Genomic DNA, 26745 nt, shown 5'->3' with positions numbered 1-26745 from the left:
TCTGGATTGTGACAGCAGAGCTGTCAAACTTATTGTTAAGAATTTCATGAACCACTGTAACAAGTGTTAAAGTTGGTGGAGAGTCCAAAGAAGGAAAACATCACAACACTGTTTGAATTAAAGAACAACAACATTTCTTTGTTGTTAGTTCATTTTTCATTTTGCAAGTTTGTATCTTCACATAGTACAGAACATTACTTCCAGAATTCAGAGATGGCTTTGGGTCTGCCTCTTTAAGCAATTGACTTTATTTGTTGTTTCAGCTATTGGTTTGAGACGGTCAGTCATGACTTAAACCTAAACCTACTGGATTTGCCAGCTGCTTTTCATCTCCTTTCCTTTGTCAATTCAGAGTTCTGTATGACCTTTGTGTCAGTTGCAGATGCTTAAATCAACACTTACGTTGAGTTGTTTTCTCCTTTCTAACATTATTTTGTTTTGTTCAGTTGCACCTTTTCCCTGCTCTTCATTCAGATTACACTCTGAATGTTCTGTTGCTGTTGAAGCCCTTAAAAAAACTTGAACTCGTATTCCTCAATGAGTTTAACAGGGTGTCATTAAAAATTCCCTTTTTATTTGTGCTTACCTCAGTCTGCGATGTCAGAACTTCAACAGTGGATTTCCTCAGTGCCATACATGTTTTTCCAAGGGAATATAATGTCCAAGCGGATTAACTCTTTTCTTAATGAAGACTGTTCATATTTTATATCAACAAGATGAGATGTATTTGTAGCGTGTATGACTTTAGCTGCATATGCTCTGCATACCCTGTGTCTTGGGTTGGGCTCGTACCTTTGCAACTTGTTTTTCTTCAGGGAAGTCATTTGTCACGAGGTATATTGATTGCTCCCTCTCTTCCATCAGGTTCGGACTTGTTTTGACACAACTCCAGGACTCAATACTTTCACTGTTTCCGGGGCCTGATCTGTCCTATTCTGTCACTGTAAAACCGCTCCAAGGTTGTTCTTTTGTCTTTTCCTTCGACGTGCTTCAAAAATCATCACCAAACACCAGGTCTTATTCCTCATGGCACCCACTCTCTCCCTCGGGCCCTTCTGTACTGATTCCGGAGAACGAAGAGACGTAGAGAGTGATGAAATGGACGCCTGTCAGAAAATGCCCTCAGTGCCATACACAATGCCCTTGGGCTGACCCTCACATGGTTTGTAATCTGTCTCTCCCCAAATGCCTCCTGCCTCTCATTCAGATGCTGAGCCCACCTCAAGGTGCTGCAATCCTTCTCAGAAACGTTGGACTTCTTTGGTGAAGCTGACCTGCTCCTCACCGAAGAAGAGAATGCAGGTTCTCGAGTCGTCTCCGCCCACCATTCCAAAGGATACCTACTTCAACTCCTTGGAGCCAAAACAGGTTGAGGAAGAGAACAAAGGTGCTCCATTCACCTCCCAGGCCCATTCACCAAGATGACACAGTACTACTGACTCAAATTCACAAGCAGCACAAACGTCTGAGGTGGAGCCCCTGCCCCCACCTCCAACTTTCAAACTGCTCATAACCCCCTCCCCCCATAATCCACTGTCGTGCTCCTCTGTCCTGGGCCTCCAGTTGACATCAACACAAGGCTTCGGAGCCAAGATGGGATCCAACCAAGAAACCCCCAGTTCTATTTGCTACTCCCCCAGAGAGAACTTTGATGCTCCTCTATACCCCTACCCTTTTGATGACTCTTGGCCTAGAACCCCCAGGGGGCCCAGACCTTGGACTGAAATTTCTCTCCTGAAGAAGGGACTGTCTTTTGAACCTGCCAGATATCAGAATCCTATAGATTTTAAAATTGAGGTTTTTTGATTCCTAAGGAAGGTGAGATTACAGGTCTTTTTTTAGAGACCAGAGTAATTCTGAACGTTTGACACCCTTTAGGATTAAGTACACTTTTTGCCCTCCATCTTCGACCATGCCACCCCAGGTGCTGATGTTTGAAAAAACAGTACTCTGAGAGGTAGATGCATTGTATAAGAAGAAACAATTTCTAAGACAAAACATAAAAAGTAAAGAAGACATGGCTAACAAATGTAATTTGGTGATTAAGCCAGCGGACAAAGGAGGGGAGGGATAGTGCTCTTGAATAAAGAGAAATATGAAAATGAAGTCTTAAGACAATTGAATAAAAATGCACATTGCCAAAGACTTGAAGGTGTCCCTACCCCCTGAAATTAGTCACCAGATATCTGTAATAACACAAGATGCAGCGGATAAATGTTGGTGAGGAGACAGAGAATGTGACTATTTAAATATACTGAATCCTAAAGTGGCAGCCTTTTACATTCTACCTCGAATCCACAAAAATAGTGAGGAACCTCCAGGACGTTCCATAGTTTTTGGTTGTGGCTCTTTAATAGAGCCACTGGCCTGATACATTGATTTTTTTTTTAAACCATTTGTGACAGAAACCAAAGCCTACATCAGACTTTATGGATTTTATAGGCAAGTATGAGGCTCAACCCTTTAATCCATTGAAAGATGTCTTAGTCACCCTTGGCATAGTGTAATTATTCACTAACTGCCGACACAGCGAAGCTTTGGCGGTAATGAGTGATGTACTTAATAAAAGAACCCTTACTTATGGGGTACCTAACACATTCTTGATGGTGTTAGCATCAGTATATAAATCAAAAAGGGTACACACTGTTCCAAAAAAGCCAGAAGATTTCTTCCACGCTCAATGGTTCTGAATTCACTGGAAACCACAAATGGTCGAAGCAAGAGCCCTCACTCACCTTCTGGTGACATGCTTCATCATAGGGCCAAGCTCCTCGTGAGGCCGGCACTGCAATGCCTGACGGGCCCCACACAGGGGCTCTTTGCCGGAGATCTTTTGGAAGTAATGCACAACCGGTCAAAATTTGTGAAGGATTGGTGTCAGGAAAGTTAAAAATGACTAGAGGTAACAGATCTGCAAATTTATTCTAATACTGAAACCTCTGACATGATTAAAAACAATGCACAGGGATATGGTAGATTAATGTCTACACACCCCATATAAAAATAGAGTAGTACAATTACTAAATCTCATAATCGAGAGTAGTAAAAAGAAGTAACCACAGGGTCCCCTGTGTTACTCAATATCATAGGTCAACATGTTTCTCGCCTTTTTTTTGTCAATAAATGATCTTAATGCGATTCTTCAGGACCATAGTACATACCTAATCCTTTAAGCAATTTAGGACTTCCACAGTACAGAAATCCAAAAACCTAATGAAAACAGGAAAGAAAGAAACCAAAGTCAAAGCATCTCACAATAGTCAGAGATGGAATATTCACAATATCCAGAGATATCCCAATAGGTGCCATGTGACGGAGGTGCAATATTAGTGAAAAACCAATTTAGTAAAGACACCACAATGCTTACCCTCCAAATATTAAAGGTAGGGCCTCCTCGGGGAAACTTCAGGCCTTTAAAAGCCACTGTGGTCTAAATATATACACAAAGAACAAAAACCCTTAAATGGTACATTAGTTCAATGAGGAGTCAGTTTATGTAATGTAATCAAACGACCATGACAGGCAAAGTGAGTTGTAAAAACTAAACAACTTCTATCACAGAGAACAGTTACAGGGCTTCCTAGCATGTCAAAGCCAGGTAGAACGGAATGCAAAAGAGCTGGTAAATGCTTCTGATGCACTAATAAAAAAATAACAATAAAGTAAAGAAAGGTCAATGTGTCAAATTCCATACATATGAGGATGGACATCTAGTCGTAATAGAAAAATTGCTCGAAAAGAGGGAAGTATCAAGTCATAGATGTAATGCCTGTATCACAATCTGGCAAAAAATGTCACTGCTATGCTTACAAAGAATATATATATATATGTGTGTGGGGCGCAGGAATGTGCACAGAATAAGCATTGAAATCCTAATAGGTTGTCACTATCAAGTATTAATAATAGCCAGGGAAGCGCTTCAAGCAAAAATATATATATATGTATATGCTGGGTAGGCGCATAGCGCATTCCAGCTTCGAAACAAAAATCAATCACAAACGAGAGAGCACGCGGATATACCAGCGTGTCTAAACTCGTTTAGCAAATCAACAACAGATGAGTCAGCGCACGGGACTGCCCGTGCGTCTCTGTTCCCCTAAATTTTAATGCCGGAAACCTCGTGGAATATAATTATATGTGCTGGGACGCCACGAGATTTTGAAAGCGTCCCAGCTCGTAAATGAAAGAAGTAATAATAGAGAAAATCGACGAGCGTGCGGATGACCCTACGCGTCACACCTCTTTGTTTAAAAGAATAGGCATCAGGATAGCGTGCGGAATACTTGGCGCGCCGTTGTTCTTATAACCATAAATACCGGGGACCTCGTAGTGTCCCTACTACAACCCTTAAGGAAACGCGCGTAGGGATAAGTTATTAACAAAAAGGGCGGTTCATTGAGCATAGCCGCAGATAAGAAAAGGGTCAAAACTGGAGGCAAGTAGAAAATGGAGAGTTCCAAAAAGCCCACCGCCGAGCACTTACTTCACGTGGAGCCAAGGGTACTGGACCACCTACGCCTGATGAAAAACCCCAGAACTACGGGGAAAAGCCAGATACACAGCCATTAAAAAGGGGAAGAGATGTCAAAAAATAGAAAAAGGACTCACAGTGAAGATGAGGTAAAAGATGACAAACTTTGTCGGCCATCTTAAAGGGGGTCCATACAAATGATGTCAGATACTCCGTGCAATGGAAAGGGCACGTTCCCATCCTCATCCTAAGGATAAAGTTAGACCCAAATCGGAAAAAACAGTATATTAGTGGGGGAAATAAATTCCTAGAAGAATGAAAATACCAGTACAGTATATTAAAAAAAAAAAATTATATACAAAAAAAGGGAGACATGGTTCTCAGTGGGTAAAACTAGTCCACTGAATATCATTGTTGAGTCCAGATATATGAGTCTTAAGCCTGAAGACCCATCGCTGCTCTTTCTCAAAAAGTCTTGTCGTGCAATCTTTATTGTCCCTAATGGTTTCTAGAACAATCCAGCTGATGTCCTCAGGAGTATGTTGTTTCTCAATATAATGGTTGGTCAATTTTGTGGCGGACCTCTTGCATCTTATAGTGCTGCAGTGTTCGTTAATTCAGATTTTCACCATCCTGGTCGTCATACCAATGTACTTCAGATTGCACGGACATGTAATCATGTAAATACAGTCCTTTGTGCGGCAATTGGTATGGGACCTCAATTGCCAAGTCTGGGGTTCGCCTATATCTACCTCTTGAGTGTTCCTAGTCATCGTGCAAACATTACAACCACCACATGGGTAGTGTCCCTTGACTTTAAGCCATTGACTCGGACCGGTGTTGTCAAGGGGTCGGTGAGTCGTAGGTCTTGTGTGGACAACTAGGTCTTTGATGTTATGAGTTCTCTTGAAGGCAAATAAAGGGCATTCTAGTGTTTCGCCTGCACTGGTAAGGATCGGCCAGAGTCTACGAACAATACCTTTGATTCGGTTACTTAACGGAGTGAATGTGGTGACACAAGTCAGTCTAGATTGTTGTGTACGAGTATTGGTAGTCAGTATTGTTTCTCTAGGTATGTTACTGGCCCTCTTCTTTGCTTGTTGAATATTGCGCGCTGTGTAGTTGCGTTCACCAAGTTTACGACATAATGTATTAGCTTGGGTATGGAAATCACTCTTATCAGAGCAGTTACGTCGTATCCTAAGGAACTGGCCAAAAGTTAAGTTATCTCGTAATGCCTTAGGATGATGGCTACTGTAAAGTAACAAGCTGTTCCTGTCGGTGGGTTTATGAAACACAGAAGAATGGAGATAACCTTCTCTGAGTATGATTCGTAGGTCAAGAGAGGACACCTCCTTATCAGAGATGGTGGAGCTAAAACGAAGATGGGTATCCAACGTGTTAACCCACTGTGTAAAAGCTGTTGCTTGATCTTTATTGCCCTTCCAAATCACTAGGATATCGTCTATGTACGACGCCATAGCCTAATGTTGGAAAAGAAAGGTTGTTCAGGAGTGAGAATATGACGTTGTTCAAAGGCGAACATGTACAGACAAGCTAGACTTGGCGCAAAAGTACTTCCCATAGAAGTGCCCTGTATCTGGTGAAAGAGGTGTTTTTCAAACTGGAAAACGTTTTCTTGGAGGGCCACACTTGCGCATTGCATAACGAAGCTGACGGGAGTATTGTGAGTCCAAGTCTCTGCCAGGAGTATGTTCTCCACAGCAGCCAGTGTTGCTTCTTGTGGAATGTTAGTATATAGGGCCACCACGTCTAGACATATTAATATGTCTGTGGTACCGGCTTCATTAATATCGTTGAGTAGGACCAATGTGTCTTTCGTATTTTTTAAGAAGGTGGATGTTTTCTGAACAATCGGTTGTAGAAAAAAGTCACAACATTTTGATAAGGGTTCTAAAAGGGAGCCAATCCCGGACACTATTGGGCGCCCCGGGGGAGGAAGACCTTTATGGATTTTGGGGAGACAATAAAAGTACGGAGTCCTGGGGTTCTTTGTATCCAGGAACTCAGCTTCTTGTTGAGTAATCCATCCAGCTGATTCCGCTTCTATTATTCTGCGTATCTTGCGTTGTAGTCGTGGGGTCGGATCGATAGAAATATGGTGGTAGTAGGATTCATCACTGAGTAGCCTGAGACATTCCTGTCTATAATAGGTTGTATCCAAAACCACAATCGCACCTCCTTTATCTGCTGGTTTTAATGTGATGTCTGGATTATGGGATAAGGAATAAATCGCTGCACGTTCCAATTTGGAAATGTTCTGAAAGGCCCTAGGAGGTTTCAGGAGTTGAATCTCGTGGCAGACCGCCTTCTCAAAAGTAAGTACCTCTGACGGGACCGTGGTAGCGGGGGGCGTAAAGGAAGATGGATTCCTTAAATTAGTATCACCCCTTGTATCAAATTTCGGGCGATCTTTAAAGAAAAAGTGTAATCTTATCTTACGAAACAGAGCTGCCATCTCACAGTGCAGTTTGAATTGATCTTCCTTGGGGGTAGGCACAAACCCTAGGCCTTTCCCTAGAACCGCCATCTCTGGGGGGGGTTAGGGTGGTACTGGAAAGATTTACAACTAGGGTTTCATTTGAGTCGTCAAACTGCGGCTTCTGGTGACCATCTGTGGTTCTTCCTGTGCCCAGTGGACGTTTCTGCCTCTCCTTCTGTTTCTGCCTCTGCCCCGGCCTCTTCCTAAAAAAGGATTGAAGTTGTATTGGGGTTGTGGCTGGAAAAAAGGCATAGGCATAGCTTGCCAAGGTGGAATCTGTTGATAGGGAAGTGGAGAGTTAAAGTGAGTGGGTGGAATATAGCGATTTCGATTCGTCCTCTGCCCTTCATCACCGCTCCAATCATCTGAGCTGGAACTATACTGAGGTGTACGTGTCCTCCGTTGCGGTGTATCTGAGTCGTCTGAGGTCTCGGAAGCTCCCTCACATTGAAAGTCATCTTTTGTGTAAGGATAGATTTTTTCTCTACTGAAGCGTTTGATATCCTTTTGCAATTTATTAATTTTCTGTCGCGTAAGGTATTCCTTCGTCTCGTTCAGTTCCATATTAATCTCAGCTAAGCGAGACTTAAACTGGGCAAGTTGGACCGTGGTCTTCATGGATGCTTCAGTGATGGAGATCTGAATAGTGATAGAGTCCGCCAATCGTTTGGAGGTGTTTATAATTAAGATCAACCAATCGCGAGTGCATTTCCATGTAATTTGTGACCAATCCAACCGGAATTGTAAGTCTTGTAAGAAAATCCTAGGGACATTTGTAACAATAAGACTATTAGGTGAAATATTGGCCCTAAGATATTCAGTCATAATTGTACTGTGTAAAACGGTTTTGATGAGTTCTTTCTTCAAGGCCGATAACTTCAACCAGTCTTCTTTGGCACCACTGGAGGGACCACTGTTCTCGTCCCCTAGGATAGGAGGAGTCTGTAGAATAGCCTGCACCATACTGTCATCGAAACTAAGACCTTGTAGGTCCGACATGTTCACCACCGGATATAGTCTATCGGGGTATACTCAAAAAAAGAAAAAAGAAGAAGCAGCCCCGTAGCCAAAAGGCTACACTAAATCATCAAAAAACAACAACAAAGAGGGGCAAATGTGGGAGATTTGGAGGGAGTACTACTGGTCCCATGCGTAAAGCTCCCGACAGTCAATAAATCAAAAAGGGTACACACGGTTCCAAAAAAGCCAGAAGATTTCTTTCACACTCAATGGTTCTGAATTCACTGGAAACCACAAATGGTCGAAGCAAGAGCCCTCACTCACCTTCCAGTGACATGCTTCATCATAGGGCCAAGCTCCTCGTCAGGCCGGCACTGCAATGCCGCACAGGGGCTCTTTGCCGGAGATCTTTTGGAAGTAATGCACAACCGGTCAAAATTTGTGAAGGATAGGTGTTAGGAAAGTTAAAAATGACTAGAGGTAACAGATCTGCAAATTTATTCTAATACTGAAACCTCTGACATGATTAAAAACAATGCACAGGGATATGGTAGATTAATGTCTACACTCCCCATATCAAAATAGAGTAGTACAATTACTAAATCTCATAATCGAGAGTAGTAAAAAGAAGTAACCACAGGGTCCCCTGTGTTACTCAATATCATAGGTCAACATGTTTCTCGCCTTTTTTTTGTCAATAAATGATCTTAATGCGATTCTTCAGGACCATAATACATACCTAATCCTTTAAGCAATTTAGGACTTCCACAGTACGGAAATCCATCCAAAAACCTATTGAAAACAGGAAAGAAAGAAACCAAAGTCAAAGCATCTCACAATAGTCAGAGATGGAATATTCACAATATCCAGAGATATCCCAATAGGTGCCATGTGACGGAGGTGCAATATTAGTGAAAAAACAATTTAGTAAAGACATCACAATGCTTACCCTCCAAATATTAAAGGTAGGGCCTCCTCGGGGAAACTTCAGGCCTTTAAAAGCCACTGTGGTCTAAATATATACACAAAGAACAAAGACCCTTAAATGGTACATTAGTTCAATGAGGAGTCAGTTTATGTAATGTAATCAAACGACCATGACAGGCAAAGTGAGTTGTAAAAACGAAACAACTTCTATCACAGAGAACAGTTACAGGGCTTCCTAGCATGTCAAAGCCAGGTAGAACGGAATGCAAAAGAGCTGGTAAATGCTTCTGATGCACTAATAAAAAAATTACAATAAAGTAAAGAAAGGTCAGTGTGTCAAATTCCATACACATGAGGATGGACATCTAGTCGTAATAGAAAAATTGCTCGAAAAGAGGGAAGTATCAAGTCATAGATGTAATGCCTGTATCACAATCTGGCAAAAAATGTCACTGCTATGCTTACAAAGAATATATATATATATGTGTGGGGCGCAGGAATGTGCACAGAATAAGCATTGCAATCCTAATAGGTTGTCACTATCAAGTATTAATAATAGCCAGGGAAGCGCTTGAAGCAAAAAAAAATAATATATGTATATGCTGGGTAGGCGCATAGCGCATTCCAGCTTCGAAACAAAAATCAATCACAAACGAGAGAGCACGCGGATATACCAGCGTGTCTAAACTCGTTTAGCAAATCAACAACAGATGAGTCCGCGCACGGGACTGCCCGTGCGTCTCTGTTCCCCTAAATGTTAATGCCGGAAACCTCGTGGAATATAATTATATGTGCTGGGACGCCGCGAGATTTTGAAAGCGTCCCAGCTCGTAAATGAAAGAAGTAATAATAGAGAAAATGAACGAGCGCGCGGATGACCCTACGCGTCACACCTCTTTGTTTAAAAGAACAATAGGCATCAGGATAGCGTGCGGAATACTTGGCGCGCCGTTGTTCTTCTTAAGAAGAGTCTTTTTTTCATTCAAACTAGAGCTCTTTTTACAAGGAAAAAGATGTGGCGTTGAGCTGTGCCTTTGCACCATAAATAGCTAACCTCTACATGTCCTACTTTGAAGAACAGTGGATCTTTGGTGAAAATAACAGATTTAAAGAACAAATGAGATCATGGTATCGATGTATATACAATGTGTTCATGATCTGGTAGGCTCAACAGAGACAATAATGGAATTCCATCACTGGTTAAATCACAAATCTCTGGATCTTCATTTCCCGTTTCTAGTAGTAAAAACAAAGTGAGTTTTCTGCAACTATGGGTTACAGTAGATAATAAGTTGATAATGAATCTTTATACAAAACCCACTGACAGGAAAACTTTCCTTCACTTCCACAGCAGTTATTTGAAAGAGAAACTGCCCTATGGTTAGATCCTAAGAATTCATAGGAATTGTACTCAGAAGGAAGATTACTTTCAGAATGGAGAAATTCTTTGCGATAAACTCATTGAGAGGCTAGGTGAAAAAACTGGTCTACAATACGTTAAAGCGAGCATGGCTTACTCCCAGGGAACATTTGCTTACCCCTAAAGAGAAAACACAAGAAGTACCATTGACATGTGTACTTAACCTTTCTTCCAGTGCCAATAAATCAAGCAAATCATTAATTCCAACATGAAATTAGTAGCATCAGAGTAACAAGAACTCTGTTTGCATTCAAGAGGAATAAAAATGTGTCAACATCTGGTTCGGGCACAGTGTAAAGAGGCAGTTCCTCCGCCAGCTAAAATACTTGGTTTACCTGCCCCCAATGGACACTACAAATGTATGAAAATGTAGAACTTGTGATTTGACAAAAAACAGTCATGAGGTACACATTAATGGGCAATTATGGTATCATTTGTAACACCAAGAATGTGGTGTACTATAGAACAAGTCTGTGTAATTTGATCTATATAGGTCAAACAGCTCAACAGAGCAAACAGAGGATCTTACAGCACAGGTCTCGCATACGATGTGTGACACGAGGGGGGCTGTTAGTACAACACTACAGTGCATTACACCACACTGAAAATATTGAATTGTCAGTACTGTATGTGATTCCTAAGAGTGTAAAAAAAAAAAAAAAGTTCAAATCAGTGTTCTTTTGGCAACAAAGGCAAGGTTGAATGCAATATTTGATACGTCAACTGTTCTAAATGATTACGATGAGGTAGGGGCCTTATTGGAAATATAACCGGCAGTATTGATATTGAAAGATAGTGAAGATGAGTGCACTTTATATCTTGATGCTGTAAAGATTGAGCAATGCTATACATATGTTGATGTGCAGGAATTCATATTAATTCATGCAGTCTGGTTTTTGTATATGTTTTGTTGTATAAAATGTTTTCCTGAGTGGTATCATACTGTTGTCCAGTTCCTTTGCCTGGTCATTTATAGGTCAAATGGGATACAATCCATAATCTCACCCCGGTAATGGAGGTCATAGTTGGCCTTTCTAAAAGTAAGGTGGTCTAGTTGCTGCAAATACATAGGGCAACACATGACATCTGGTCGCGCTCTACCGCGGGAGTAGATGCGCGTCCCACTAGTTAAATGTCACTAATATGTATGGTTTTAAGATCCTTAATGGAATGATCATCTCAAGCTACTCCATGGTCTACTTATTGAGGAGATGTAAGGGTGACAAGCTATATCCGGTCACACTTCACTGCGGAGGGAGATACGTGCCAGCTTGAACTGTTCTCAGTGGCACGAGCGGCTTGCTGCCCAGTGCCTATGCCAACAGTGGGGGATGCTCAACCTGGCTTTGTGACACCAACCCCAATAACGTAAGCCAGGAATGTAGGGCATCTAAATTGGGTATTTGTTTTTCCCTGGATGTACTATAGAGGCTGACGTGTTTTGGTGACTCTGGTCTAGGGTCCGGTGGCCCAGCGAGAAAAGATGATGCAAATCTAATGAGCTGTATGAGGGAAGTGAATACCCTCACACAAGGATAGGTATGTAATATGATAACATCTTGGCATGAGGAATGCGGCACACATTTGCACTGATGCATGTACACAGTGTCACAATGTGTACTTTGCACTGAGGCCACCTGTGGGCAAAGAAAGGGTCCTTATGTGTTTTGGGATTTTGACTCTCCTTGACAGGCATTATGAACTTCACACAATATGAAATTATGATGTCTGCTGGAGTATGAATTATCTCTAGGTGGTGCTGATTCCTTATGGTAATAACAGCATGTACCTAAAGGATAGTTTTTATTTTGAGATAATTTGGGAGAGGCCCTTTGATTGATGGGTTCCCCTTGTTTTTAATTTTAAGTCATAGATACATGATCCTTATTTGTCCTGAGGAGGCCAGGAGTGAAGTGGGCGAAACGCGTTGGCAGTTTTGTACTAGGATTCCTTGCTGAATGCGTGATAAAGATAAATATTGGTGAAGGCCATCAGTCTTTATTCCAGAGTGCTAGACAACAGTGGACTGTGACGATTGGTGTTCAGATGGTGGACTACCTAACTAGATGGACCTGGATATTTTGATATATGTGGACAATCGCCGTCAAGTATAATATAGATTTAAGGATAATGTACTGAGGAATCGATACAAGATTTATGTACAGATTAATGTATAATAGATGATGTTTGTGTATATTGAGATACAATGAGATAGAATAACATGGTTTCTTGGTGGATATCTTTCAGAGGTCTATATGAGTAATTAATTAAATGAAAATACAGATGAACAGTACAATAATAATAGATGCATTATTGTCTTAGGAAATGTTAACCAATTGATCCCTCAAAAGTCGATTTGTTTATGGTCTTGGAATGCCCAAGATTCAAGTGGGTTATAATTGGGCAGCCCCTATGTATGTACAATAGTAGTTGAGCTTGTCTCAGGCAAGGTTCCTCTCCCCCTACTCCAGACAACACCACTGCATACTCCTAGAGGTAACAACTACTTCGTAGAGACACACTCCATGATGGAGGGTTCATTCCAGTACCCATTGTACATCCATTGTACATCAGAGGACGTGGCAACACTACCCCACCACCCACACCTGGATTTCCCCATGGTTGCATGCAAGTGAGCAGCAGCACAGGCCATGGGTGGTGACCCCCTCCCAGGGTCACATCGCCAATTCTGTGGGCCTCCTGTTCTGCTACCACAGAGCACAGTGGGATGCATTTGAGTCTGCTGCAGCACATCCCTCCTGAGTATAGGAAGTCAGGGGAATAGTTAGTGACAGAGGGGAAGCTCATCTTTATTGTCAATATTCGCTATGCCCTGGAAGCAACTGATTCCTCGACCAGAGGCGTTAATATCTCCATCTTACACTTCCGCTCATGGCTGCATGTCTCTGGCTTCAAACTGAAATTTGAACAGCATCTCATCAACTTGCCCTTTGATGTGGAACACATTTTAGGGCCACAAGTTGATGAGATGCTGGAAAAGATTAGGAAGGACACCAAAACTGCTAAAGCCATGATTTCCCTTCAGATACAATCGTTGTGGGTCTTCCTTCAGAGGCAGCAGGATAGAGACACCACCAAGACCACCTCCCCTGACCAGTCCTACCAGTGCCAGCTGTAGGCCTGCTACCCATTGAGGGGCATAGTTTAAACATGGGATTCATTCTGGGGTAACAACTCCAAAAGTAGAGGCAGAGACACTTCTCCAAGGGAACTTCTACCTCCAAGTAGTGGGTTTCCTGTCATTCACAGCATTTCCTCCACACAACACCTGTCTGAAGGAGACTTCAGAGGTTTCTCCTCTGTTGGAAAGAACCCACCAGATGTGATATCTTCCTATCATCGAGCACAGGTAGTGCCTCAAGCTCACCTCAACACTACCACAAATCCCACCCTCCAAACACCCCATCAGCCCACAACACTAGTATATTTTTCAAGAGAATGCTCTGGCGCTTATCCTGAAAGGCACCATAAAGCCAGTACTACCACACCATCATGGCAAGAGGGTGCTTGCATACTTTCTAATCCCCCAAAAAGGATGACTCCCTAAGGCCCATTCTAAACTTCAAGCCCCTCAACAAGTGCATCCTCTGAGAAAGGAGCATCCATGGCTTTCCTAGGAAGCATTCCAATAGCTTACATGCAAAGCACCTACATGGCCCACACCACAGTCAGTCACTAAACATTATTGTGTGGATGTTTTAACACACCACAAGCCAGTGTCATTCAGGCGGTGCTATTTTCACTTTTCCAGACAACTGCCGCACCCAGAGGCGAGCCTCCACTTCTAAGGGGTACTGCTTTACAGTCTATGCAAAGCATGTGTATCTACAGCAGGTGCATCCAACAAGTTGATCGCGAGCTACCAGTAGCGCATAGACCCCTTCAGAGTAGCTTGCGGTCCATTTTTAAATAAGTACAGGCTTTCATTTTTCGTTTTACAGTTAAGGGAAAGCTTTGTTTATTTTACATTATTATCAGCAGACTGCAAATAGCAGGGACCGATGAGGAGCAATGCTGGAGTCAGATTTATGACCAAGGGAACAGAGGTGAAGAACTGAAGCACCAAATTATTTAACTCTTAAATAAAAGTCCTTGTCAACTTAATATTGGAGGTGAGAACAAAATTATGTTTCTCAATGCTTTTAAGTCAGAGAAAATTAAAATTAAAAGGTACTTTATAATTAAGTTAACTTTTCATTTTAATGTTTTTTTTTCTCCAACGTGTTGCGTTTACAAACAGCAGGCCTTTTGCTACCAGTAGAACACCATGCCACATTTATAAGTAAATAATAGCCATTTTTCAAATGCAAGAAATTTAAAGTGCAGAAAAATGTTCCACATTATGAATATTTTTGCACTTGTACTTGGATGCTTTTGTAGCCGAATAAGTTATTGAACTGAATATGACTGCATGTTTTTGCTTTACATGTAACAGTGGCACATATGTCAAAAGGTATTTCCTGTGCCACAAGTACATGCAACACAGGCCCTCAGTTAATGATACACATATAGCGCATTCATATGCACACATGTTCATGCATCCCCAAAGTCCACACATTCACTGACACACACTTGCCAGTCCTGTGATAGTACCCCTAGTCAAAGTATTGTTTTCAAACCATAGTATCTGGCTCTATGGATATTAGGCTTAAAGACAAAGAAGCTGGGCGTGGGGGTGTCTGGTAATAATGTGCGAGTTGTTTAGCCTTTGGTAGCTCATGATGAGGTTTACCGATCATGAGTAACTTTGGCTACAGAAAAGGTTAGAGACCCCTCATCTACAGCCACACATCCCCTGAACGGAATATGTTGCTTACCCTACAAGTATCTAGTGCTGTATATTCACATGCACTCACCATCTTCCCTGGACACCTGTGGCCATTGCAGTTCTTTACTTTATATTCATATGGACATCTCATTACCTACACTAGAGTGTACTCTCCATTGTACACTCTATTCTCACCCGCCTGTGGGAAAACAATCTAAAAATGGAGTCCATGCCCATTATCACAGTAAGGAGGAGTCACTGTACTTCATTACTCAAAAGACTTCTTCGAATAAAAACAACTTGCATACATCTGGACCCAACAGTAGATGGTAGGAGTATGCAAAGCATGCGAGTCTTCAGCACTACATGGCACAAATAGGTGCTTACAGGGTAGCAAATTCCATTCCATCTTTCTAGCACTGCAAGCTTATTCTGAAAGAAACCTTAAATGTGCTTTTGCAGGTCTATGGCCATGCGATTTTCAATATTTTAAACCAATTTACAGAAGTACTTCTGGAATCCTGTATCAGTCACATTTTTTCCTGAAGGATACTTCTTTCTGCAGAATTGTAACATTTAGAATTACCCAGGCTGGAACTGGAAACTTTTCATGGCAGTCACCCTGTGCTCTGCCAAGGGTGTTCTGTGCAGCTCTGTGTTGGCTTCATTCCGCTGTGGAAGTGACAAAGCTGAACTATGTATAAGAGCCACCCCTGGATGCCATCTACAGTTCTTTTGTCTTCATGTCTTGGAATGCTAAACTGTGCTGTGCTACCTCTTTTGTCAGTATTTCATGACTTTCAAATATCAAAACCCAGTGTGCAAGGGAATGATGGCCCCACCTAAAAAGAAAATCTGGTTCAGACTGAGGCACATAAGGTGTGCCTTTGGTTTTTGGGCTCAGGGCATGATTCTAAGTTGTGAGGTGAGTGCACACTTATGTACCTGAAGCTAATGCAGTACTGTGAAGCTAAGCTGGATGTTTCCTAATATAGGAAGAAGTTACAGACCTTGTGTAAGTCGGGCTCCAAAACAAAGGTGTGGACCCCTCCAGGGGCTTTTGTCACAACGGACCTTCACGTTCAAAATCGTAGCTGGAACATACGAAAGTGAAGCAGTACTCTACCGCATCCTACCACTCACTATCCATAGAGAAGTTGCAGGGTTATCAAAGTTCACTCTATCTCGCTCCTCATCCCAAATTGAGGAGCCATTTCCGCATTTGATTCCAATGCACTTCAGTTGAATGGGTCATCTGTGACACCATAGCAAATAAGAGCCTTTTTAAGGTGGGGGGGGGGGGGGGGCGGTGCGGTGCTGTATATGTTTAGCACTCTTCCAGCTCCCGCTTGAACGCCTGTAGACCTCATTGATCTGCAGGGGTCCCCTGTTGGGTTAGGCCTGACAGATCCATCCTTGGCACAGTCTGAACCCCTGGACCGCGTTTTGGGTACCGCATCAACTCTGGTTCAGACTTGCGTCCAAGCTCCAAGACCTGCTCCGGTCCCTCTTTCATTGATGCTGGTCATGCAGGCACCAGAGGTGGATCAGATCCTGACCCAAATCCATCTCGTCCCCAGCAGAGGTCGTGATCTGACTGCACTCCAGCACAGCTGGTTCTCATACAGCCTGATTCTGACAGTATACCTACACTATTATGGCGCTGTCCTCAGAGGCTCCATCATCATTTTGGTTACAAACACCTATAGATAATAATTGAAATTAAGGGAATGATCTACTCCTACATTATGACAGTTTATACATGGATTTACAGGAAGCCAGTGGGCTTGACACTTACCTGATACAGGGCCTCTTGTGCCGCCAACCAAAGAGTGCATCCTTTGCTGTAGTAATTCTGAGTCTGAGGTCCTGCATCTCCAACTGCCTTCTGTTGAGGTTAAGATAAATGTCCTTACAGAAGAACTGCAACCAGGGCCTGTTTCCTCTGAGCTGCTCCTCCCACTAAACAAAGCCCTATGTGAGAGCCTGACGGGCAGTTGATCTAATCCTTGCTCTTGGCCATTCGTTAACAGGTAGGTGGACAGATACCACAGACTGGATCTGGAAACACTGATTTTTCTTGCACAGCACCCTACTCTTCAGTGTTTGGTGGTCTAATCTTCAATTAGCATACTGAATCCTAAATTATTCCCCACAATGCCCACCCCCTCCAAAAAAAAAAAACTGCCGTCCAGATCCTCCCACCCCAAATGGAATTTAAAAAAGATGGAGGCGTTTGTAAAATGTATGTTCTCTTTGGTCAGCCTAGCGTTTGAGTCAGTCAGCGCAGTTTGCTTACTGGCCCAGTATACTCACCAAGGTGGTCATGATGTAGCCAGATACTCGTTTTGTGCTGGCCTAGGTAATACTGATTGCCTGGGGCGAATCGTCTGCACTAATGTGGTGCTCCATTGCCATGTGTGATTCACAGGTATTTCAGGAGGTGTGAAGTAATCCCTTATGGATATGCCTTTTGGTGCATCCTACCCCCCAAAAAAAAGCATATTCTGCCTTCGAACGATTTAAGGAAAGTTTTTCCTTGGAGGTTTCTTTGGGACTCTTGACCTCTGTGAGGGCAGCCTTTCATCAGTTTGGGACAGGGCCTTTCCAAGGCTCCACCAGAGGGTTGGTGAGCGGGCAGTGCCAGTCTCCTCATCCCTCAGTGCTGTCACACCAAACCTTTAGCAACCAGTCACAGGGATTCTGCAGACACCATGCAGGTCACCAGAAGCATAGTTATTCCATTTCCTGCACCATTCCAGTATTCGCACCCAACACACCTTAGTATGCCCTCATAGGCACATAGTCACTATGTGGGAAGTGGGATAAAGCACTTTCTCTTAGCGTGGGAAACCATGAGATCCAACAGATGGGTACTCCAGATCTTTCATGGATATACCCCTACATTTCTTTTTAACACGTTGCAGCTTAATCAAAGGGCCCTTCAGTGGAGCACCTGCCTATCGTACTGAAAACCAGTAGAGCTCTTCTTTTCAAACTGGTCATTGAGAGGTTGCAGCTTTGGAAATAGAGACTGGTTGCTGTTCTTGCTATTCCCTTGTGCCAAAAAAGTATGGAGTTCTTTGGCCTATTCTAGATCTTTGCCCCTTTAATGCCTTTCTACAAAAGGACAAAATTAAAATGTTCATACTAGCCCAGGTTTTGTCTTCCCTGAATTCAGACAACTTAATGGTAGATTTGGATATTCAGAATGCATAGCTTCATATACCTACCCTGCAGTCCCACATACTTTGCCAGGGGTACAAGGAAGGCCAAGAGCATTTTCAGTGTGCTGTTTTCCCTTCTCCCTCACCAGCACCTCTGGTGTCCACAAAAGTGATGGTGGCCACCAGTCATCTTCGGAGTTTGGGGATAACAGTTTTTCTTTCCCTCAATGATTGGCTATTGAAGGTCAGTCGGGGACCAGCTCCAGACAACAGTGAACCCACTGACATCAATGGGGTTCTCGGTTAACAAGCAGAAGCTTCCTTTTATAGGAACTGCCTTGTAGGAGGTGCAGTTCAGTGCCTTCCCCGTTTCATGACCAGTCCAGGACATTGGGACTATGGTCCCGATGTTGGGCGTTGGTGCATACCACCATTTACAAATAACTATTTCCTTGACTGCCATTTCTGACGGGTTCTCTATGTTAAGTTGTGGAACCTGGTGAAGAAGAGCAAGTCGAAATATGAATTCCAGTAGAAGTAAGGCTTCTGTATGCTCTTAGACATTTTTGGCTCTAGGATAACCCTGAGATGAGATTACTTGTTCTGCGATGGAGATGAAGTACAATTTAGCAAGGCTCTGCTCAAACATTTTTCCTCTATAAAATTACTTGTCCTTCATCCTTTCTGTTCTTAATGATTGTAGTCCTGTAGAGTCCAGATGATGAAGTAAATGCTATTACAGTAAGTTACGTTCCACTTTTAGTGTTTTTTTCATTTCATTCTAAAGACTTGGTTGGGTTAAAGTTAATCTTTTACTGCCCCTTTTATGTTTTTTTTAGCACAGTCTTCACTGGTGTCTATTGTGCCAAGATTCAAAACGGATTATATATCATGGACTGCACTTACTTGAAGCTGCTAGGTCCAGTGGCAACATTCAGGCATTTCTAGTTTCAAAATCATAGTGGCATCTCTTGCCCTTAGAAGGGGGGGGGGGGGTTATATAATTCAAGTAAAATAGCTGCAATGAGATCCTCCATCAGACCTTGTTTACATTATGAGTAGCCTGAAAAATCAATAGGAAAAGTGATAACTGACCATGTTTCAAAATAGAATTTTGTTATCAGTTGGCATTTCAGTTCAAACATTATGCTTAAGATGCTTATGCACTCTAACATTAAAATATGTATATATGTCAACTTTGTTGTAGGAGAAGGAGAAAGAGTTGGAAAAGGAAAAAGATAAAAAGGATAAGGAAAAATTGGAAGCAAGGTTCAAAGACAAGAAGGAAAAGGATGACTCTACACCAACAAGGAAAGAAAGGTAGGTTTTCCACAGCTATGAGTGTTTAGAAAAGTCATCCTGGTTAATGATAAATTAATGATGTTCAAACAAGGTCATTTTTTCAGGGAGCTATTATATTCAGATACTTAAACAATATACATCCTTATTAATTAGGACAAAAAATAGATTTTTTTGAAAAATGGAATCCACGTTTCAAAATGTCACAAAGGTTTGTAATACCCTGTGTATGAAAGGCCTTTTTTTTTTTTTTTTTCGTTTTTTAACATGATTAGCCACCACTTTTTGCCTGGTTTCTGATGTGGTTTTGACTGTAGGTGCACTGGGTCCCTGCATACCAGGTCCCCAGTGCCCTTTCCCCAAAACTGCATAGTTTTTTTGCACAGTTGGCAAACTCTTTACTTACCAATGTAAGTCCCTAGTAAAAGGTTCCCCTGGTACCTAGGGCCTGCGGTACTAAGGAAGGTCTCTGAGGGCTGCAGCGTCAATTGTGCCCCCCTCAGGAACCCCTAACCCACACAGTGCTGCCATTGCAGACTGCCTGTGTTAGTGCAGGCTATATTGCAAACATGGCCTGTCACACATCTCTTCACCCAGGTCCCCTATCACTGTACGTGCCAGGTGTAAGTCACCCCTAAGGCCAGATGCATCCAGGCACATGTGAGGTCATACATGCATGGGCACATATGCCCCTGCTACGTCTGTCGATTCTGAGACATAGTAAGTGCACAGGTAAGCCATTTTAAATGCATGTGCTGGTCACTGGTCATTACGAGTTCCCCAGTTACATGATGGCTTTTCTGAATCATGGGATGTTTGGTATCAAACATCTCAGAATAATAAACCTTCACTGACCCCAGTGATGGTATTAAAAAATGCACACAGAGGGCACTTTAGAGGTGCCCCATGAAAACATACCAACTACTTCTGTGGTGTTTGACTGGTCCTGACCAGTTTAGCTGCCTGAGAGATGTTTCCTCTACCCTCTATCCCAACAGAAGTTGTCCTAAAAAGGGTGTAGTCACCCAAAAGGTGGTCAGCCCATTGGCTACCACCTGTCACTCCCTGTAATGCCCCTAGATTGAGTATTTAGGTGGCAACCCTGAAACTCCGATTTCGACAATATAAGAAGACCCAGACAAAGACGAGTTGCACCTGCTGAAGGGGAAAAGAAGAACCAGCTGACCTGGAACCAGCCCCTCTGGCCTGCTGACCACGAAGGATCCTGCACAAGAAGCCAACTCATCTAGCCTTCAATAAAGGCTCAAGTCTCCCGTGGGCAGTGGACTCGCCCTGCAAAAAAACTCCAAAGAAAAGACTCTGCAGCTGCTGGACCCCGGAAACCCAACACCAGAAGTGACCATTGCACCAGACTTCTACGCCCTTAGGTGAAGCCAACCGACTGTGCCAATGTGGGTCCTCAGCAGCCCAGAGACCGAAACCAGTGTGGTCTCACCTACCTTGGACTCCCCAGAGCCGCCTGCAGCCGCCAGACACAGGCCTTCTCTCCCACAGACTTGTGGAGAGAGAAAATCCAGCAGCTCCAGCAACCACTGCACCTGTGGCCCCTGACCCCAGCCTAGGCAGATCATCTGTGCTTACGACATCTCCCGGCTCCTAAGAGCTCAAATCCACCCTGGGTCCAACCCTGCCGTACTCCCCGATGACATACAGGACCCCCTGACCGCGAGTGCTCCCAGGCATGAAAACCAGATTCCTAAAGACACCCCTTCATCTGCCACCCATGGGCACAAGAGAAGAGGACTAAAGGTGCATCCATGTCTCAGAGCACCCTAAGTCTACTCCCTACCTGTTTGTTGTCCCTGACTGGCTTTCTAGCCATAGCCTGCAGCCTGTTTTTACAAGGACCAAATTCCCATAGGAAACCATTGGGCACCTGATGCCTTACTGCACCCGGCCACCCCAGTGCCGCCCGGTATTACCTGTTGGTCTGGTTCTCATCCGTGTTCAGTACTTACCTTAACTCCCTTAGATTGGCTTCGTTAGTCGTTAACCCTGTGTTTGCTGAACATTGTTTTCCTCCATAGAATAACATTGAGAAGAACTCTGAAAATTGCACTGTCTATTTCTGAACCTGCAAAGTATTTATGCTTAAAAGCCTACTTCCCTGATTACGAAGTTGTTGGGTTTGAAACAGATATGAAAATAATTGATATATTTCGAAATTATTTAATCTTTGAATGTGTCTCATTTATTACCTCTGTGAGTACAACAAATGCTTAGCACTAGTCTTCTAATAAGCCTAACTGCTTGCCGACACAACCACAAATAGAACTTTAGTCCATCTGCTTTTGCCTTTGCAAAACCAATTGGAGATCCACTGGACTCTGTACGGTGTACTTCATTTTAGTGCACTATATACAGATCCAGCTTCCTACACCCTGTATTATAACACAGTATAAAAGTATTGACATTTGTACTGAACTCTATTTAGGAATTTTGGTTAAAGTGCTGACTTTTATCCCTTCAGTTACAGCATTCCACTTTCAACTATGTCTTCTAGTAACTCTAGTCTACTGGAGTTATTACTGGCAGTTAAATGGTTGAGCACCTACAATTCCAACACAGTTTTGTAGTGATCCTTCAAGACAAACTTTTTTCCATTTGTCCGCCTCCCTATTGTGTTCCTTTCAAGATTAGATGTTAAGTTTCACTGGGTCCCTTGCAGTGTTTTAGTGAAAGGTACTTATGTACACCAAAAATTACAGGATGTAAGCAGTGGCACCATTAAAGAAAGCAGGCGTCTATCAGAGATCTGTACATGGTGTCTGTGTTCGGGACACAGCTGAGTTGTGTGGTAAGTGTGCCCCTGAAGGCAACCAAGACCAACAGTTGAAGCTATATGTTGCAAAGCACAAGAGGAAGTCATAGCCTACATGTCATTCCTGCTCCAAATCACATACCTGGACTCTCTCTCAGGGCCACAACTAGAACTGTTGCACTTCTCGTGCAAAGTATCCTGCTAAGACCAAGTTGAAATGCAAGCATAAAAAAGTAAAGCCACTCTAAGGAGAATGCCCGAGGTGTCAAGGAGTAAGTCACACTGTATCAAGGTCACCAGTTACTGAACTGATTCCTCAGCTGATCCTGACACACTCTAGACTCCCTGGGCTCTTGTCGATTCCAGAGATCGAACCTTTAAAGAGTTCATGTTGTGAATTTTCAGTGCGTTTCTGGTGCACCATTGGGCCACACGGAATCGCAGGTTCTCCAGTCGAGTTACCGCTAGTAGGTCCCTCCCAATGCAGTCTATTTCCTTTTTTCCTGTTATTGGGCCTATGCTGAGTGCGGTACAGACTACTATTCTGACCCCACACTTTATGCCAGTTCTTGCCACCCCAATAGCAGTACCCGCCCTGGAGGATGATCCAGTGCTGACACTCATGTTTGACTCTGAACTGTATCATGGCGAGAGAGATTTTGCTGGCAGTCTTAGAAGATTTTAGGGGCTCTTTGTCCCAGATGATTGATACATGATAGGCAACTCGTGGACACATAGGTTATCTTTGCAGGCTTGAATACAGTGGATTACCCTTGCAGGATGGTTAGTATGTAGTACTTTGTCAACATGCCTGGGTGAGGTCCATTTGGTTCTCCAGCAATGTGCAGGCTTCGCTGATGAGTCAGGCCTCTTTCAGTGAGAAAGCGAACTCCACCTTGGAACCCTTAAAGACAGTTGAGCTCCAGCACCTTCCTTGGGGGTGTTGGCCCCTGCCAGACAATTCCCACATTATTTTCAGAAATTTAGGACTTACACCAAAAAGGTGGCTTGTAGACAGAGGCAGCCTTCCCAACTAGTTCCTGAAGCACATGGATGTTTCAATTATTAACCAATTCATCGTAGCGTTTGTTTCAACCATTCTCTGTTGGATTACTGTTTTTCCAAAATGTCTCACATTTGTCTTTATAGTGTAGTTTTAGTTCACGCAACAAAACTATACAGATTACTTTTGCCTTTGGCGTAATGCAATAGGCTGTATGCCACAATTCCCACACAGCTGTTCTGTGCATTTGGTCTGGGTTGGGTAATGACCCTGTTGCTGTTGTGCGTCTCTTTGCTTCCAGCCTCTCTCTGGCCACTCCCCCTTTGAACTGCAGCACACCAGCTCAAACACAGAGGAGAAACGCCGTAGAAGAATCCCTGGAAGACTTCTCAGGGTAGCGTTTCCCCTTAGCTTGCAGCGAGATGTACAAGAATTATTAAAGCATTAGATGAAAAGATGCCAGCAAAAATCCCTAAATCAGTGCCCAGAAGATGGTCCGGAGTCTATTAAGGGGACGGCTATTTGCTGAGCTCCACGATTGCGAATGAAGCAAAGGAAGGGCCCATTGGTCAGCTCTTCTGAAAACACCTTTGTTTGCACCCCCGACAGCTCTCCGAGTACCTAATCCCTGAAAATGGTAGAAGCTGGGGATACATTAGCTAGTTCTGAAGATGCATCAGTAAGAGAACAAGGGGTTGAGTCCTCGAGAGATCAGAGACTGCGAAAGAGGCCCAGAGATGTGGAGGCTGGAGCTGGCGGACGAGATCTTCAAGGATTTTGGCCCAAACAGCGGATGCAGGTCATTGAGGGGAAAGTGGTGGAGCAAGGTGATAAACGAGATCAGACAAATCCACCAAAAGAGGGTGGTAGAAAATGTGGGTCTGTTACTGAAAATGCTGAGGGCGGAGGCCTGTAACCCTTAATCCAAATGAACTGGAACAGTATTAAGAGTGCCACAACTGAAGCCGTAATGAGACAGAAACCTACTTGAAGTAGTTGTTGGCAGTGACCAAGTTAATGTTGGTCTAGGGGAGATGTGTCTGTTGGCCCAGGAGCAGGTAGGGAGTGGCACTACTGGCCTACAGACTGAGGCCGCTGGGGCTGAGGTTCCTTAGAGTTTGACCTCCTTGCTCTCAGAGCGCCTAACAGAGATAAAAGCTATTCAATCCACGCAGGTAAAAATGGTGTATGATTTGAGAGAGCGGCTAGACAGTCATTGTACAGCTTGGGGGAAGGGAGGTCTCCCTATCCACGTGAATGAGATGGAACAGTGTGTGTCTGGCTTCGGGGATAAGATACATAATTTGGAAAAGAGTAATTAATACCTTGAGAAGGAGGTGCCGTGGCTGAAGGAAAAACAAAGCAGATGGAGAATCATGCAAGCAATCCAATCTTCAGTTCATTGGTATCCTGGAGCTTAGTGAAGATACTCTGAGATTCCTCATTGATTTAAAAAACTGGTTCAGTCTTCTTTTATTACAGAATTTGACAAGGACTTAACAATTACACAACCTGACTGTATCCGGGCCACATTAGTGGTCAGGCCAAGCATCCCCATACTGTGCTAGTAAATTGTTGCTGATTTTAAAGATAGAGAGGATTCTGGCCGAGGCAATAAAGCCTTCAAGTCAGTAGAGAATTTCGTTTTAAAATATTTTCAGACACGACTGTAGAGGCGCATGGAATTTAAGACTTTGATCCAAAATTTGTCAGCGGGGGGGGGAGGGGGGGCAAGCTTCGATAATTCAGCTTTCCAAGCTTAAAGTGCTTTATAAGGGTTCTCTTAAAGTTTTTGGTAATGTGCTAGATGCAACTGAGTTCCTAGAGCTGATGCTTTAATTTCATTCCTACCTTGGGAGTTGGGAATTTATTTTTCAAAATAGTTGTAGCTGAGAATTTTGAGGGAGGGTTTGGAAGGAAGAGGCCAGAGGTCTTGGCACAGTGTCATGGTACCAGTATTCCTAGGATGGAGGGTCGGGGTGCATGTGGGGAGTGGGTGGAAAGGCGCCGCCCGCCCCGTACACAGTAAAAAGTGTTCATCTGTACTAAAACTACACAGAAATTTAAAAGTGAAAGCACAGGAAGACTTGGCCTCGTTGGGAATGATGTTAGTTTGTGCTGTTGAAATTGTCCTGGAGGAATCTCATCTCCCTGGGCTCCCAAGATCCCACAGAGGACATTTAGAACTTTCTTGTCAGCCCAGGCTATGCACTGTGGTACTGCTGTTTCTCTGGCTAGGGTATCGGGGGCCAAGTGCTTAATTCTGCCAATGATAAATATGGTAGCTGTTCCTGGGTCAATTGATTGGTGTTCTCTTGACGGTTCACTTTTTTGAGTCTGTATGCCCTAGTTGGTGGATAATGCTGGGCTTTTCTATGAGTTATTTCAGTCACTATTGCAAGTACCAGGAAGATTATTATGGGCGGTGATTGTAATTTTTTTGCAGGACCCAAAATTGGACTCTAACATTACAAAAGTCTTGAATAATTATCAGAAAACTCTCGCACTTAGCGATCCCTCGAGGGAGGCATTTCTAATTAGAATAGAATATACATACCTATCAGGAAGGTTCCATAGCTCTTCAAGTATCTTTTTTTTTCACATTGATGTCCTGCCGGGGACTTGGTCCAAACCCAGCACAGGGGCTCCTCTAAACGGGACAATTTCCTGCCACCATAGACCAGCTCCTAATGACCCAGTGTTCCTGGCACAACACCCAACCTCTGAGAGATGGGTTATCCAAGCTCCTACATCCTGAGGCGTCCCTTCCACACCCCTGGGTAGGGAATCCAAGAGGCTGGATAAGCTTGGCAAGATGACGTTCTCTTCCTCCAGCCTGATATTGCGGTCTGTGAACATTGCATTTGGCCCGTTACACCCATACCTTATGGTACACGGTTAAGCAGGTGCTGCCACAGATCATGGAGGAAGCCCAGGCCATTCTCTCCAAAGTTATTGCTGATGGGAGAGATGCAGGTAAGTTCACGATACGATGAGGGCTGGATACCACCGACTCACTTGGTAGATAGGTAGCACTGATAGTAAGGAAATGCCTGCTGATGCTAAGTTTTGATTGAAAGTGTGCTGGGACCCTCCTAACCATGCCCCAGCACCAGTGTTCTTTTCCTAAACCGTACCTTTGCTTCCACAATTGGCACAGCCCTGGCCCTCAGATAAGTCCCTTGTAACTGGTACCCCTGGTACCAAGGGCCCTGATGCCAGGGAAGTTCTCTAAGGGCTGCAGCATGTCTTATGCTACCCTGGGGACCCCTCACTCAGCACATGCACACTGCCTCACAGCTTGTGTGTGCTGTTGGGGAGAAAAAGACTAATTTGACATGGCACTCCCCTCAGAGTGCCATGCCAACCTCACACTGCCTGTGGCATAGGTAAGTCACCCCTCTAGCAGGCCTTACAGCCCTAA

At 43.5% G+C, this 26745-nt stretch overlaps 1 protein-coding gene across 4 annotated transcripts in view; it reads left to right on the top strand.

The window, feature by feature from the left end:
- The window catches only part of U2SURP (U2 snRNP associated SURP domain containing), a 478698-nt gene that overhangs the window by 393247 nt on the left and 58706 nt on the right, over positions 1–26745 (top strand). For all 4 annotated transcript variants that reach the window (XM_069213906.1, XM_069213907.1, XM_069213910.1 and 1 more), the window contains one exon: positions 19445–19557. In XM_069213906.1, the coding sequence (XP_069070007.1) occupies positions 19445–19557 (113 nt within the window). The remainder of the gene's footprint in view (positions 1–19444; positions 19558–26745) is intronic.

This window comes from Pleurodeles waltl, chromosome 11 (assembly GCF_031143425.1).
Source record: "Pleurodeles waltl isolate 20211129_DDA chromosome 11, aPleWal1.hap1.20221129, whole genome shotgun sequence".
Classification (NCBI taxonomy): Eukaryota; Metazoa; Chordata; class Amphibia; order Caudata; family Salamandridae; genus Pleurodeles; species Pleurodeles waltl.
This window is presented reverse-complemented; position numbering and strand designations above follow the sequence as displayed.